Source organism: Meles meles, chromosome 6 (assembly GCF_922984935.1).
Source record: "Meles meles chromosome 6, mMelMel3.1 paternal haplotype, whole genome shotgun sequence".
Taxonomy (NCBI): Eukaryota; Metazoa; Chordata; class Mammalia; order Carnivora; family Mustelidae; genus Meles; species Meles meles.
In genome coordinates, this window is record NC_060071.1 from 4,726,743 (window position 1) to 4,740,131 (window position 13,389).

Here is a 13,389-nt window from a genome sequence, read left to right on the forward strand (position 1 = left end):
CGCCCCCCCCCTTGCCGGGCACCCTCATGTACCGGTCACACAGCCCTCCAGGGGCAGCATCAACTGTCCCCATTTCACGGTGAGGAAATGGAAGCACAGCAGTCTACCCCCAAGGTTGCACACAAAGTAGATGACCTTGGAACTGGAATCAAGGTCATTCTGAGGCCACAGCCCATGCTTTGGCCCGTGACCCCACATGGCTCCCCTGGCAGCAGTGTTTTCTGAGCCGCAGGACAAACCTGAGGGCACTGGTCTCCACGGTCGAATCTGAGTTGCTACCTCCCTGGGAAGCTGTGGCTTTGCCCTCCTAAGGACCACCTCCATGTGCTTCCCCATTCCTCTCTGGGCCCAAGACAGCACACACCCAACAGATTTGCCTCCACACTATATTAGTTCGGATCACATATCTATGTAATCTTAAAAAATTACATTCCACTTAAAAGTTAAATAGTCTCTGTTTAGTAAGAGTCTTTCACATGCCCAGAAGTCGCTCATCTCCCCACCAAAAGGTAAGTTTCCACGGCAAACTGCCACCCATAATGGAGTATATGAAGAATTTCCAAATGCATTTTGGGTTCCCCACACAGCCACGGCAGACACACAGACAGCCTCTGCTGGTAACAGTTTAGAAAATCGACTTTAGGACAGATGGGAAAATGCGTGTTTTTCTTTATTCCCTGGCTCCATCAAACGGCTGAGGATGGAGCCCACTGGCAGGAGTCCGAGGAAGGGGAAATGGACACAGGTTGCTCGAGTGTCCCCTCCCCTGTCCCAAACTGCAGGGGGCAATGACCCAGAGAGGAAACTGGGGACGAATGTCAGGTATTCACGTGTCCAACATTTTCTCCTCTTGTCTTTGTCACCTACCTTCACTTGCTCGAGAAGCAAGAGTTCTGACATCTAGCGAGCTCTTCCTTCTGTCTTTGTGTTTGCCTGACTGATTATCTGTGGAAACAATTACACTACACATCACTTCTTCGAAAGGATTGTAACAACAAATTACAAACTACAGATCTAAAATTTTTCAGTAACAAAATTCAGCAATTAGGACACCAATTAAGAAGCCACAGAAGTCAACAGAATGCCCAGAGATGAAGATTTTGACCCATGAAGTTTTAAGTGGGGGTGGAGGGGTGACTTTCTCAAAATGCCCCACCTGCTACAGTCACGAACAAGGGCTTTACAGCTTCCAGATTACATCATTACAGAATCCTGTGATGTAAACTGAAAACTCGAAGAAATGAACTCGGGAAAATTTTTCCTATTACGCTTCCATATAATCGACTGAAATGGTTAAAAAAAAAAAAAGGAAAAAAAAAATTGATTCTCCCCCATCCTTACCCAAAGGGAAAAAAAATTTATTTTTTTTACAGCACGTGTTTTATAAAAATGTCCCAGGGAAGACCGTACCTTTCTTTTCAAGCTACAGGAAACTGTACTATAGGGAGCACTATTTGGGGTCTGCTTCAAATGACAGCTTCTCTCTCTCCCCACTGCCCCTACTTCCTGTGAGCGGTGCCAGTGGCTTTCCAGGCTCAAGAGGGGCTGTCTTTGACTTTCCCCCTGACCCCATGCCAATCAACAACAAGGCAGAGCTGACCTCTCGCCCAGTCCCCTCCTCTGGGCACCTGCTGGGGTTACACGTGGTGCTGAGCCCCTCCAACCTGTCCCCATTTCACAGACGAGGAAACCAGAGCTGCCTTGCTGAGGAGTGAACCCCGAGCTCAGCCCTCCCACCTGCTGGCTGCATCTTCCCTGGCTCCCTCCCCCCGAGCCCCTGCTCAGCAACAGGATCTGAACAGGGCCCCCCACCCCCGTATCCCTCCCACAAGCAGCAGCGACTTCACTGGTATTTGCTACGTTCTCTTCTACGTGGGCACTGACGTGACCTTGTCACTTGTCAAGTAACTTGTCGCCTCCTTGTTGCTCCATCTGCAGGACAACCTGACTTGACTATGTATGGTACTAGACACACTGGCCAGTCTTTCTGGAAACTCCTGGTTTGTGTAAATCTACACTCCCCTGGTTTTCTGTCTCTTTACTCTTCCTAATTTTCCTGTCTTCGGCCCCCCTCCTCATGGTTCCCTCTTCCTTGATCCCGAGGTTCTGGCTTTAGCCCTTCTTGTCTTCCCCGACTACCCATCTCCTCGGGAGATCTCACTTCTTCCTTGAACCAGCCTGTGATGCTCTCTCGTCCCAGGCTTCTCCTAAGAGCCAGACTCGCACCTCAGCCAGCCACCGGCCACCAGCCACAGCCCGTCGGACACCCCCTGGCACTTCCAGTGCACTCAGCATTGTCCCCCAGATCCGCTTAAGTTGGAAACAAGTCGTAGCCTTCTCCCTTCCTCTCCCTCAACTCCTCAGCGAAATAAACATCTTCGATCTACCCCTGCTCTGTCCCTGTCCTAGCTCAGACACTCGCCATCCTCCTCGGGATTACAATGACAGCTTCCCTCACTGGTCCCACCATCCCCAGTGTGCTCCTCCTAAACCAAAACTCCGACCAGAGTGCGCTCCCAGTGAAGACCGATCAATGGTTCATCATTATTTTGAGGCTACGACTTGAACTCCCCAGTGTGCGCCCGACCCTGGGTACCTGCACCTCCTCTCTCCGGCCACCCAACTATTCCTGCTAGTTCGTCTCGCCACCTGCTATGCCTTGGCACCGACCCCTCACCTCCACGGGAACGCCCCCCTCCCACGCCGCCTCCTTCACCAGTGAACGCTCCCTCCTCTCCGAAGAAGCAGTGAGGATGCGGTGTGGGTACCATAACCTTTGGGAACGTTCCCCTGATGCCTCCCCGCAGCCCCCAGCATTGCCAGTAGCCAGCCCCTTCCCTGTCTGCCTTCCTCACCAGCTAGAGAGGACACGAGGGCAGAAACAGACTTCTTTTCCTTCCTTTCTTCCTGGGGTACCGGCTCTGCCTCGCAAGCAGCAGCCGCTCGCCACATACCTGCACCTCCCCGTGCACGGATGGCCCCTGCGCTTGCCGGATGGCGATCAAGGACAAGACAGGCCGCTCGTCACGGCCTGCCCTGCTGCTCACTTCACCTGCTATAATCTCTCCAGATGCTTACTCCCTAAAACTGGAACACCCCCCTCCCCACGAGCCAGACAAAGGGCCCGGCCTGTCCCCTTCCTGAGCTTCGCCCCCCACACCCCGAGGAGCCGGCTGGGAACGTACTAGGGCGCTCCTGCACGCACATCCACTGGGCGCCCCCCCCCCCCCCCCCCCCGTGCTGGGCCCTACACCAGGCATTAGGGCTGCAAAGACAAATAAGGTCTGGTCCAGGTCCACCATCAGGCTGGGATGGAGGGAAGCCAAGGATGGGGGTGCGGTAACAGCTCTGAAGGGCGGAAGGAGTCCCGAGGAGAAAAGGCAGGTCCTCCTCTGGGAAGGGGCAGTGAGCAGATGAGGTAGGTTTGTAGATGCAGCCAAGCAGAGGAGGAGGCATTTCCAGGAGGAGGAAGCTGCCCGCGCCTACAGAGCAAGTGTGGCTATGGAGAAGGAAAACGCACCTAACGCACCACGGACAGGAATGCGGCAAAAGTGGGCGGAGAGAAGCAGGCTTTCGCTTGTACTGAACATTTCAAAGTTACTTGATCTTCCTGCTCTCAACGGCCGCACTCAGGTCCCTGCTGGCTGCTGGGGTCCAACAGCACCATGCAGACCAAGCTCAAGCGGCTTGCACCTGCGGGAGGGGCAGGGGGAGGCAGCTCTCAGAAGCTGATTTGGGGACCACTGGGGGAAGAATGCGGGGTTCACAGCCAGGCCGCAAGCCCTGAAGGAGCATAAATCCAGGCCCCCTGCACTTGGTGAACGCACCCCAAACACCGAGGGCTCAAGGCACCGGGCCGACGAGCGGACAAAAGCCTGCGTAGGCCTCCAGAGACCAGGGCGCAGGCTCAGCGCCGCCTGTGACTTCAGCTCTCTGCTCGTGGTCTCCCTTGCCAGGAAGCGCGATCAGGCAAGCCAAGGCCCCACAGAGCAGCAGCAATGTGTGCGAACAGCGGCCACCTTGCTCCCATGGCAGGGGGAGCTCCATCTGGTACACCAGGAGGCCGAGAACGGGTGTCCGGTAGCACTTGCCGGAAACAGCAGACTTTCAGAGAACTCTCTGGGACCCTCTAAACAGTTCGAGCATTTGGGGAATGCCTGCTCTGCCCTGGGCTCACCGACTCCCTGCAAAGCCCGCCGCTGGTCACCCCTCCTTCCCCCTGGCCTCTCCGCCTCCTCCACTGGAGACAGCCTGCCTGTCTAGACACAGGCTAGACCCCGAGTCCTGCCAGCGGCCGAGGCAGCCTGTGGCCACGGGCCTGACACCGGCAGCAGCCCAGAGCACCCGGAAGAGACGCTCACGTCCCATGCCATGCTGCGGGGCCACCACCCATCACTGGACTGGGGAGGCCTTCCCCGTCCCTCGCCACAGCCTCTGTGCTACCCCACTGATGACCCGTGGGACTCGGGGTGCAGGTTTCCCGCCAGCAGAGACTCGTGCTGCCTGGCACACGGGGGCTGTGCGCGGAACCCTGGCTGCACGAATGACTTCCACGTCCCCTCACTGTCTGCTACTACGGGCTCCCACCCACAGCGCTCAGTCTCCTCGCCACCCCCTTGCCAGGAGTACTGTGTCCCAAGGCTCTGGCCTCTTCGATGCCACCGCACATCTCCATAGGCCCATTCTAAGCACCCAGTGAACCAAGCTGAAACCTAACTCGCCAAGCTCTCCCCGCACAAACCCGCTCTTCCTCCCACACTTCCCAGTTCCATTCACGTCATGCAGTGGCCAAGTTAGAAGTCGTGGGGACCTTCTCTAGTGTTCTCCCTTCATCCGTCGTGCTATGGGTTATCCTGAAGTACCCCGGCAGGTCTGCCTCTCTGCCTTTTTTCTCCACACCATCACCATGACTATCTTTCCCAGAAGGGTCCCCTTTTCATGTACCTATTTAACGGAGACTCCCCGGCCCTCCTCTGCTTACAGGATGCAGCCCAAGCTGGCCTGACCCAGCCTCGCCTGTCCTGACGGCTTTGTGCGTGCAGCTCGTCCCTCCAGGAATGCTCTTCCTGTCCTTGGGCTGACCCCTCTCTCTGTCGCAGACACAGGCTCAACCACTATGTCATCACTGCTGAGACGTGCCTCCCAGTTCACCCCTGCTGCAGTACAAAGTACGGTCCATTCAAATTACGGCTTCCGTCCGTCCGACAGCAAACTCCACGTTCATCTCCATGTGCCTAAAACCAGGCTCCGGGCTCGGTCCGGCCCACCTCCAGGTTTACAAACTGGACGGTGCCACAGTCAGTGTCTTTGCTGAGACACGGTGTCATGTAAAAACGACACGTAGGCCAGGAAAAGGGGCCGTGGGCTGGGAATGTATCGGTTTCCTGGACACCCAGGATCTGAACCCCCTTTCCCACGACTCCCACTACAGAAGGGGGATGGCGAGAGACTCCCTTCCTCCATTCAGTGTCAGCAACACGGCAGCAAGTGACCTAGGCCGGCCAAAGGACTGCTTCTACCGGAGTCTGGAGGACAGCAGGCGGGACAGGGAAGCAGGGCTGGGAGGAAACACTCTGCCACGGTGCCGGCGGCAACATGGTGCCCGGACGCCAGCAGAGCCTCAATGGCGCATCTTGGTGCTCGGCGGCAAGCTTTTCACAGCAGGGAGGGTCGCCCAGCGTCCTGTGGCTCCTGCTCTTCTCCTCAGACTGCTTCTTAAGCTTTTTTGTCTAATGTGGGAGTCACCAATTTCCTTCCAGTAACTCCTTATCTGCTTTAGAAGTGCTTCTGCTGTGTGGAACCAGGGGTCCTGGCTGGTTCACGGCAGTCACTGCCTTCCCAAGGCCAGACATCCGGAAGTCTTTGGGACATCAAGGCGCGCACACTGCTGGGGGTGGGAGGGAGACCTGACAGCCCCCAGGTCCTCAGCGTGATGGGGAAGACGCCAAATCGGGCACTGACCGGTGACGTGACAGAGCGGCCCGGCATGAAGGCCGTCGGGGAGGCCCCCCTTGTGCAACACCAAGGACTGTGTCACCGACTCCGCCTTCTGGCGCCTTCTCTGCCGTTTCCTGCCTGCCCAACAGAAGTGGCATCCAACCCATCTGACCCTCAGTTTCTCTCTCTATAATAACAGGGTGTTAGTAACAGCCAGGCCTACTTCACTGGGCTCTTCTGAGAGGGGAAAAAAATCCAAGTCAAGGCACCCCTTGCAGTGTAAGAGTCACTGTCCTGGCAGAGGCCTACGATCGTGGTGGCCTCCATCCTGGAGCCTGCAGCCCTGCAGTTTGGCGTCTGCCCTCACTGCCCTCCTGACCCCGCACTTCTGCGTTCTGCATCCCAGAACGCAGAAGCCAAGGTGCCTCTCTGCCTCTGTACCCCTCCCTCCGTCTCCCCGTCCTCCCCCCGACCTTGGTAACTCCCTCCGGGTCCCCACTCCCTCTCCGAACAGTGGCTCCCTGCTCCTGTCCGCGCCCTCTTCTTCCCCATGCCCGCCCCCACCACCACCACCTAGTCACTTCCACACCTGAGACACTTGCAATTGCTTCGCTGGCCAGAGTTACGTCTGGTCCCCACCTCTCTGGAGAACCCAGGAGCAAGGGCGCCGGTACACACCAGAAAGTGGTAGAAAGAGCACAAACCCGGGACCTCAGGAGAACACTTTCCACATCATCCTGCCCAGCCCTGGGGCCAGGCGCTCCATCTCCGGACCCACAAACTGCCACTCCCAGGACTCCCTCCTGCCTTCCTCTCTCTGGTCCCACCACCATCATGTGGCCTCTGCCCTCTCCCTCCTGGTATTGGCTTCTTACGCCGTGGCCAGTGCCTTCTCTCCTCCAGCCCGTGGCACTGCTGGCATATTCCCGTCTCTGCTCCGTACTTGTTCCAAGAGGTTCTCAGAGCTCAGCTCTCACACTACCCCCTGCTCAAAATCCCTCAGACCCCCACTGCCTACAGACGAAAATCCTCTTCTCCTACCCGGCATCCAGGGATCCTTTGTGACCCCAACTCCCCTTTCCAAGCTGACCCGTGAAAATTGAGTCCCGCTGTTTCTCGAACATGCTCTGACCTGTCCCTCTTCTAGGACTGTTTGTATTTCTGGGATGCTCTTCCTCTCGCACCCCTCACTGGAGTTTTCCCCTCCTCCTCTGGGTCACCACGGCACCACTAGCCTTTCCCACCCACTACTCAGCACTTCTCATCATTGCTCTGTCCCCTATCGGCAGGTCTCTCCTCTTTCCCGGCGAAAGCCCTGCCCAGCCCTGGAGGGAGCGGGCCGTCAGGATTCCAGCGCCAGCTCTACACGTCCTAGAGGGACTGTCCTTGGGCAAATCATTTAGCCCAGAGGGAACTTCATCCACAAAATGTCTGCCCCACTGGTTCACTGCAAGGCTTTAATTAAATACGCTGACATTTAAGCCCTTAGCAGGGGGTTTTGTGCACAGTAAACGCTCAGGAAAACACAAGGGACGCAGTCCTGGAATGAATGAATGAATGAAGCTAAGGGGCAGACGCTCCTACAGGGGAGCTGGGTGACCCCAGCGCCACCCAGCCCCCGCAGGCGGCCGTCAAACCGCCTCAGGTGTGACACAGCCTCGGTGTGGAGCTGCGGGAGCTCGACCCCATCACAGCCCGGCCCCCCACCGGGGACCGCCCGAGGAGGAAGGCAGCTTGCCGAGGCCCCGGCACATGCTGGAGCACATTCCAGGCCAGCGAGAAACAGGTGCAGGAACACGACATGGGGATGAGCGGGTGGTATCCGAGACAAGACAGGGGACAGGTCTGAGGTGAGCCAAGTCCGACGAGGTCCAGCGACCTCCCCTTCGGCCGGAGGGCTCTTGTCAGGAGCCGCAGATGACCCTGCTCAAGGGCCGTCTGTGGTCTGACACCCAACACTGTGGCCTTGTACAGTGCAGGGGAGGCCCCCAAGTCACTAGTCACTAACACTCTTCACCTAAGTTCGAGCATCTGAGGGGACCAGTTCTCTCCCCACAGGCTGAGACCCTCTGCAGGACACGTGTCAGAACGCCCACAAGTGCTCAGGCCCTTCGGCTCAGACACCAGCCTCGGGAGTTAGGGAGAGACCCAGTGCCATGGTGCCAGGAAGCGACAGTCCCCCCGGGCACGAGGCGAGCTCGGCAGAGTAAGGGTCTGCTGTTATGTGTTTCACAAGCCTGAGGACCCCTAAGAACGAACGTGGAGCACCATACCTGTACGAGGGTCAGACTGAACACATTCAGTTATTCTCTCAGCCTAAAAGTGAATGTAGAAGCCATTAGTTCTGAACGTCTAGGCACGCGATCGGGGGGTCTTGCTGGGCACCCCTGCGGCCCCGAGGGCTCCCCTTACATACCTTATTGCTGCCATTGCACACTCTGATAATGGACACATAGTGTCTAATTTTTCTGCAAGTAGAAAACAAGGCATTATTTCTCTCCTGGCTCTCTAGTCTGACGGGTATGTAGCGGATTTGTATTATGAAAGAGCATCTCGTTCACAACCACAAAATGCTCGGAGGGGAACATTTCTATTATTTGTGGCCAAGGCCACCACTACACAGTCCAGAGTCTACAAGCATCCTCTGGAGGCTGTGCAGGAAAGAAGTGGACTCTTGAGCAAAAACAACACAATTCGTCCAAGTCTTCACAACATGCAATAAAAAACACCGGTGTTTTAAGCAATGGACTACATATTAACCAACCAAATGCCTTTAATTCCTTGGCACGTTTTCATCCTTACAGCCCTTTGCATGGCCGTTCGGCCTCAGGTTCCAGTGAGCTCGGAGCTCACAGCCATTGGGGCGGCACCACAGGCCGCACGGAGCTCGCTAACTGGGGTCTACAGCCAAGCACTGTGGACTCCTCACTTACTTCCTGGGCCTGCGACCTTTCCGCTTCTCCCCCTGGAGTGTCAAACCCCTCTCCTAACCACAAAAAAATTTGGAGGACAAAAAAAGGCCAAGATCAGAACAGAGAGCCCACACAGACCCACCTCCCTGAGGCAGTCGCCAACGGGCAGCACAGGCGGGCGCCCAGGCACGGGAGCCCGGCAGTCAATGCGGCGGCCCTGGGCCAGGAGCCTCTGCGGTCAGCCTGGCAGTCTGCCGGATCCTGGGCCAGAAACCTCCTGCCTCAGGCCTCAGTTTCCTCATCTGGAAAATGGAGATGATCACGGACGCCACAGCGGGTGCCAGGGAAGGCACAAAATGACATCTCCCAGGCACTGAGAGTCTGCCCACGGAGGGACGGGCTCGAGAAACCTCAGCAGCTGCTGTTGCCACCATGACCACATCTCGTCTGTCTTTTCTTTCCCTCATTCCCTGGACAGAGACCACAAACTAGGTATGATTTTGTGGTTTGATTTTTGTGTTTATCTTAAGCATTTTCCCTTACCACTTAATTTTCTATGATCATCATTTCTAATGGCTGCATACTTAATTGTTGGCTGTCCTACAATTATATTCATAATTTCCCACTGTCTATATTATTTAAGATAGATTCTGAGACAAGCCATAGGAAATTTTTAGGCTCCTGATATAGAATACTTTGCAATCCGTAGTCACATCTGTTTTATACGAGAGTTGCTATAAATGGGAGTATTTTAAATACCTTTATCCAGCTCGACAGGTCTACGCAGGAATCACACACAGGCTTTCAAATTAGCTAACAACGTTTTAAAATCCAGGGAGTCTGCCCATTAGTGTTCTTACCACCTGGCTTAGTAACGCGACATTCTAATGGGAACACTGGGGTCTCTCTTGGGTCCATGCCACTGAAGCAAGCCCGTCTGGAGCCTCGTGGCTCTGGGTCACAAGCTGGGGGTCAGGCTGTAGCCCCAAGGATGCTGAGTCCTGGAAGGCCATTCTTTGATGACACCTGACCTTGTGACAAATCTTTCCTTTAAATTTCTGCACGTGGTTCTTAACTTACTGCAGTACTCAGAGCAAATTTTGCACTAAGCCAAACACGGCACGTTGACTGGAGTACCTGGTCGTTCCACTTACCCTCCCTGTCCAACGACAGGTATTATCTTCACATTTTGTTGCACGTTATCTCCATTTTTCTTCTTGGCCTGGTACATCCCTTGCCACTCCTATAAATGGAACGTAAGCATCAACCGATTGTCCATTCAAAACAAACACAAGAACAGCTTCCACTTCAGGTTCTGACTCACTGATCAGGGTTACAGCAATTAGGATTAAAAAAAAAAATCATCCCAACCCCACAGTTTTGGGTATCTGACCATTTCCCCCAAGTCCATCCCCTCCGGCGTTGCCGACAAACGCCAGCCCGCTGCGGTGTGAGTGGTCACGGGTTTCCAGGGGCTGTCTGCTGGCAAGAGAGGGCCTGGCCCCCAAGGGGAGCACGCTGCCCGGCTGCAGCACCCAGACTCCTCGGACTCCCTGAGCTTCCCCAACACCTGGGAGGGGGTGAACCTTAGGACCAGGGCAGAGAAGGGGCCACCTCTGCCGCCACCTGCATGGTGGCCGGCTACTGCCCTCTGGGACGTGTGAGGGTTTCCGTCCCTCGAAAGGAGGTGGAGGGGGAGCACAGCCAGGTCCAGGCTCAGGTAGAAGAGATAGGAGACCTTAAAGCCGGGGGCGCAGCGACACCAGCTGTGCTCCCACGATCAGACAGAATGCGCACGGGGCCTAGAGTGAAACCACAGAGGAGGCGTGCACGTGCCGAGACCACAGTGAGAAGGGGCGCTGCGGGTGGCGTCCCAACTCTTGGGGCAGAGTGGAGAAGCCTGGGATGGAGCTGGGTTTTATCACCACCTAAAATGTTCTGAATTCCTCCAAGAGCTACCAAGGTCCTTAAGCTATGAAGAGCCCTAAAATCCACTATAGGACACTCAACTCTTAGGGTGTTCTCTAATCTTCCAGACCTTCTAGATCCCTTAGGACCTGGTGGTGACTGAGGCAGGAAGTAGATCACCATGGCAGCCTTGGTGGCCTAGCTCAACTCTCCTGTCCAGACACTTACACAGGGTCCATTCTAGAATCTTCCATGCTTACAGCCTGGCAACCTGCATGCAAATGCCCACAGGAGAATCTCCTCTTCAGGCTTCTCTGAGAAAGTGGATTCAGCAGAAGCCAGGACAGGACATTCTGACAGAAGCAAAGGAGGGTTCCTGATGCTTCCCCCTGCCCCGGTATACTTGTGAAAACACTGTGTACCAAGGAAGGACTGAAGTAAGAGACAGCCCAAGAGCCCAGCTCCCTGCTTACTGGCCCCGGGGCAGAAGGGAGGGGAGGGTCTGACGCACTACAGTTCTGAGAGGAGAATGGCCTGTGGCAGGCAAGGGCTAAACAGGGGTCCCGAGGCTGGAAGCTACCGCCTGCCTTCCGTATCCACAGCCCGCGTACCCACGGCAGGAGGCTGCAGCAGACAGGTACAAGACTTACTTCTGAAGCTCACTATCTAGAGAAATGGGGGAAACTGGTTGTAGTGATGTTTGCAAACTCTGTGAATAGACCCAACACCAGCGAACTGTAGACTTTAAATGGGTGAATCGTATAGTACGTGAATTCTCGATTACTCTCAATAGAGAATTCTCTCAATAGAGCTGTTACATAAAAGAGAGAGAGAAAAATGGGAGACCAATTCAATCCATCCATCAATTAGCACTTTAAAATCTATCTGCAGGGCTTTCTCCTCTAATCCTTTCTGAATAGACGTGAGCAGCCGCCAGAGGAATAAGCCAGTCGAACCAGAGCTCTGAGTTCTGGCTGAGGAACCGGGCAAGTGAGCCAGGGTCTCTGCTTAGAGAACAGCTTCGCCTCTAAGTTCTCCAGTCACTAACAGAAACAAAAAATAGTTACTTAGCACAGATCCTACTTATCGAAAATATTGACCTCTCGGGGAACCTGGGTGGCTCAGTAGGTTAAAGCCTCTGCCTTCGGCTCAGGACATGGTCCCAGGATCCTGGGATTGAGCCCCGCATCGGGCTCTCTGCTCCGCGGGGAGCCTGCTTCCCTCTGTCTCTCTGCCTGCCTCCCTGCCTACTTGTGATCTCTGTCAAATAAATAAATAAGATCTTTAAAAAAAGATTGATACTGACCTCTCATAAATATGTGTGTCAGATCTTGAGAATAACTCAGCACTACCTTAGAATGCGATGATGGAAGACCGCATCTGGTAACGCACAGAAAGAGCCAAGTCTGACATGTGGCAAACATTCAGTAAATGGCCTGTTTCCGGCCTAGGTGGTTTTGCACAGGCTTCCCCGGGCCGGGCTCCCCATGGACCTGTACTAAGGCCCATACCCCGCTTCTGTCCCGGGGCAGGCTAACACCGAGCTGGGCTCCTCGGGCTGCTGCACAGCCCCCTCTGGGCGCCCAGTCAGCCAGCTGCTCTGGCCCCAGGGCTGGCGCGTGGCCTGCACACAGTCAACCGTCAAGGTCACTGGGGCTTCTGTTCCCTGAATGGAAAAGGTAGGCCAAGGTCAGAGCGTAGAATCCCTGCAGCCAGGCTGAGGGACGGGAACTCTGCGTCAGATCAGACTGACCACTCGGGAGCGCCGTGTGCACTGACTGATTCAGCCAGCACCGTCCGGAGGCGGGAAGGAGGCCCCACGCGGGTCAGGCCCCGCGGCAGTCACTCAGGGTTTAACAGACACCACAGCTCAGTGATGAACTGGACACTGAAGGGTAGAGAGGAAGCAAAACCACTCCAGGAACGGAGTCCAGGGAAAAGTCCAGGGACAGGAGGCCAACAAGCAGAGACCGCAGAGGCTGGAGAGGACGGGTTTTTTGTTGGGGGACGAGGGGAAACTGCTGTTAGACAAGGCCATTTCAAGATGGTGGCGGGAAGCTGCTCGAGACCCTGGAGAGCAGCTGCGGCTCAGAGTAAGGAGGAGCGGGCCGCCCCCGCAGAGCAGCGAAGGGGCCTCGCCGAACTAGGAGCCTTCTGGGCAGAGCAGAGACAAAGAACCCTGGTACACCTGGGAGGAAACGGGAAGAAGAGTCAGGAGAAGCGGGGAGCCTACGAGGGAGGAAAGCAGAGGAACCACGGGCCTCCAAGTTTCCAAACACTCGGCTCTGCAGCCAAGCATGAGGTGCAGGCCGGCGTCGAGCCCGACATTCACCCGGCACCCGCAAGACATAGTGTCCGTGGGAAGAGCCCCCGGAAGGCTCAGGTGCGTGAGAAGAGGAGAGCACGGGTTCTAGAGCCCTGCCAGAGAAGTCTTTGGGACGAGGAAAGGGAGGCCATCGGGAAGGATCTACACAGGGATGCAAAGAAGCATACGAGCGCGGAGGCTGAAAACCAAGGTCACCTAATAGCAATGACGCCTCCCCAGAGAGGAGCTCCTGGCCGAGAGCACCAGCTAGAGGGGCCTGTTTGCGGGCTCTCCGCTGGAGCAGCTTCGGGATTTCTTCTCCGCCCC

The 13,389-nt window shown here is 55.8% G+C and overlaps 1 protein-coding gene across 2 annotated transcripts in view; it reads right to left on the reverse strand.

The window, feature by feature from the left end:
• Positions 1-13,389, reverse strand: part of PDE8A (phosphodiesterase 8A) — a 144,914-nt gene that overhangs the window by 31,133 nt on the left and 100,392 nt on the right. For both annotated transcript variants that reach the window (XM_046008121.1, XM_046008120.1), the window contains 4 exons: positions 10,004-10,092; positions 8,354-8,405; positions 8,211-8,253; positions 868-945 (listed from right to left, as the gene is read on the reverse strand). In XM_046008121.1, the coding sequence (XP_045864077.1) occupies positions 868-945; positions 8,211-8,253; positions 8,354-8,405; positions 10,004-10,092 (262 nt within the window). The remainder of the gene's footprint in view (positions 1-867; positions 946-8,210; positions 8,254-8,353; positions 8,406-10,003; positions 10,093-13,389) is intronic.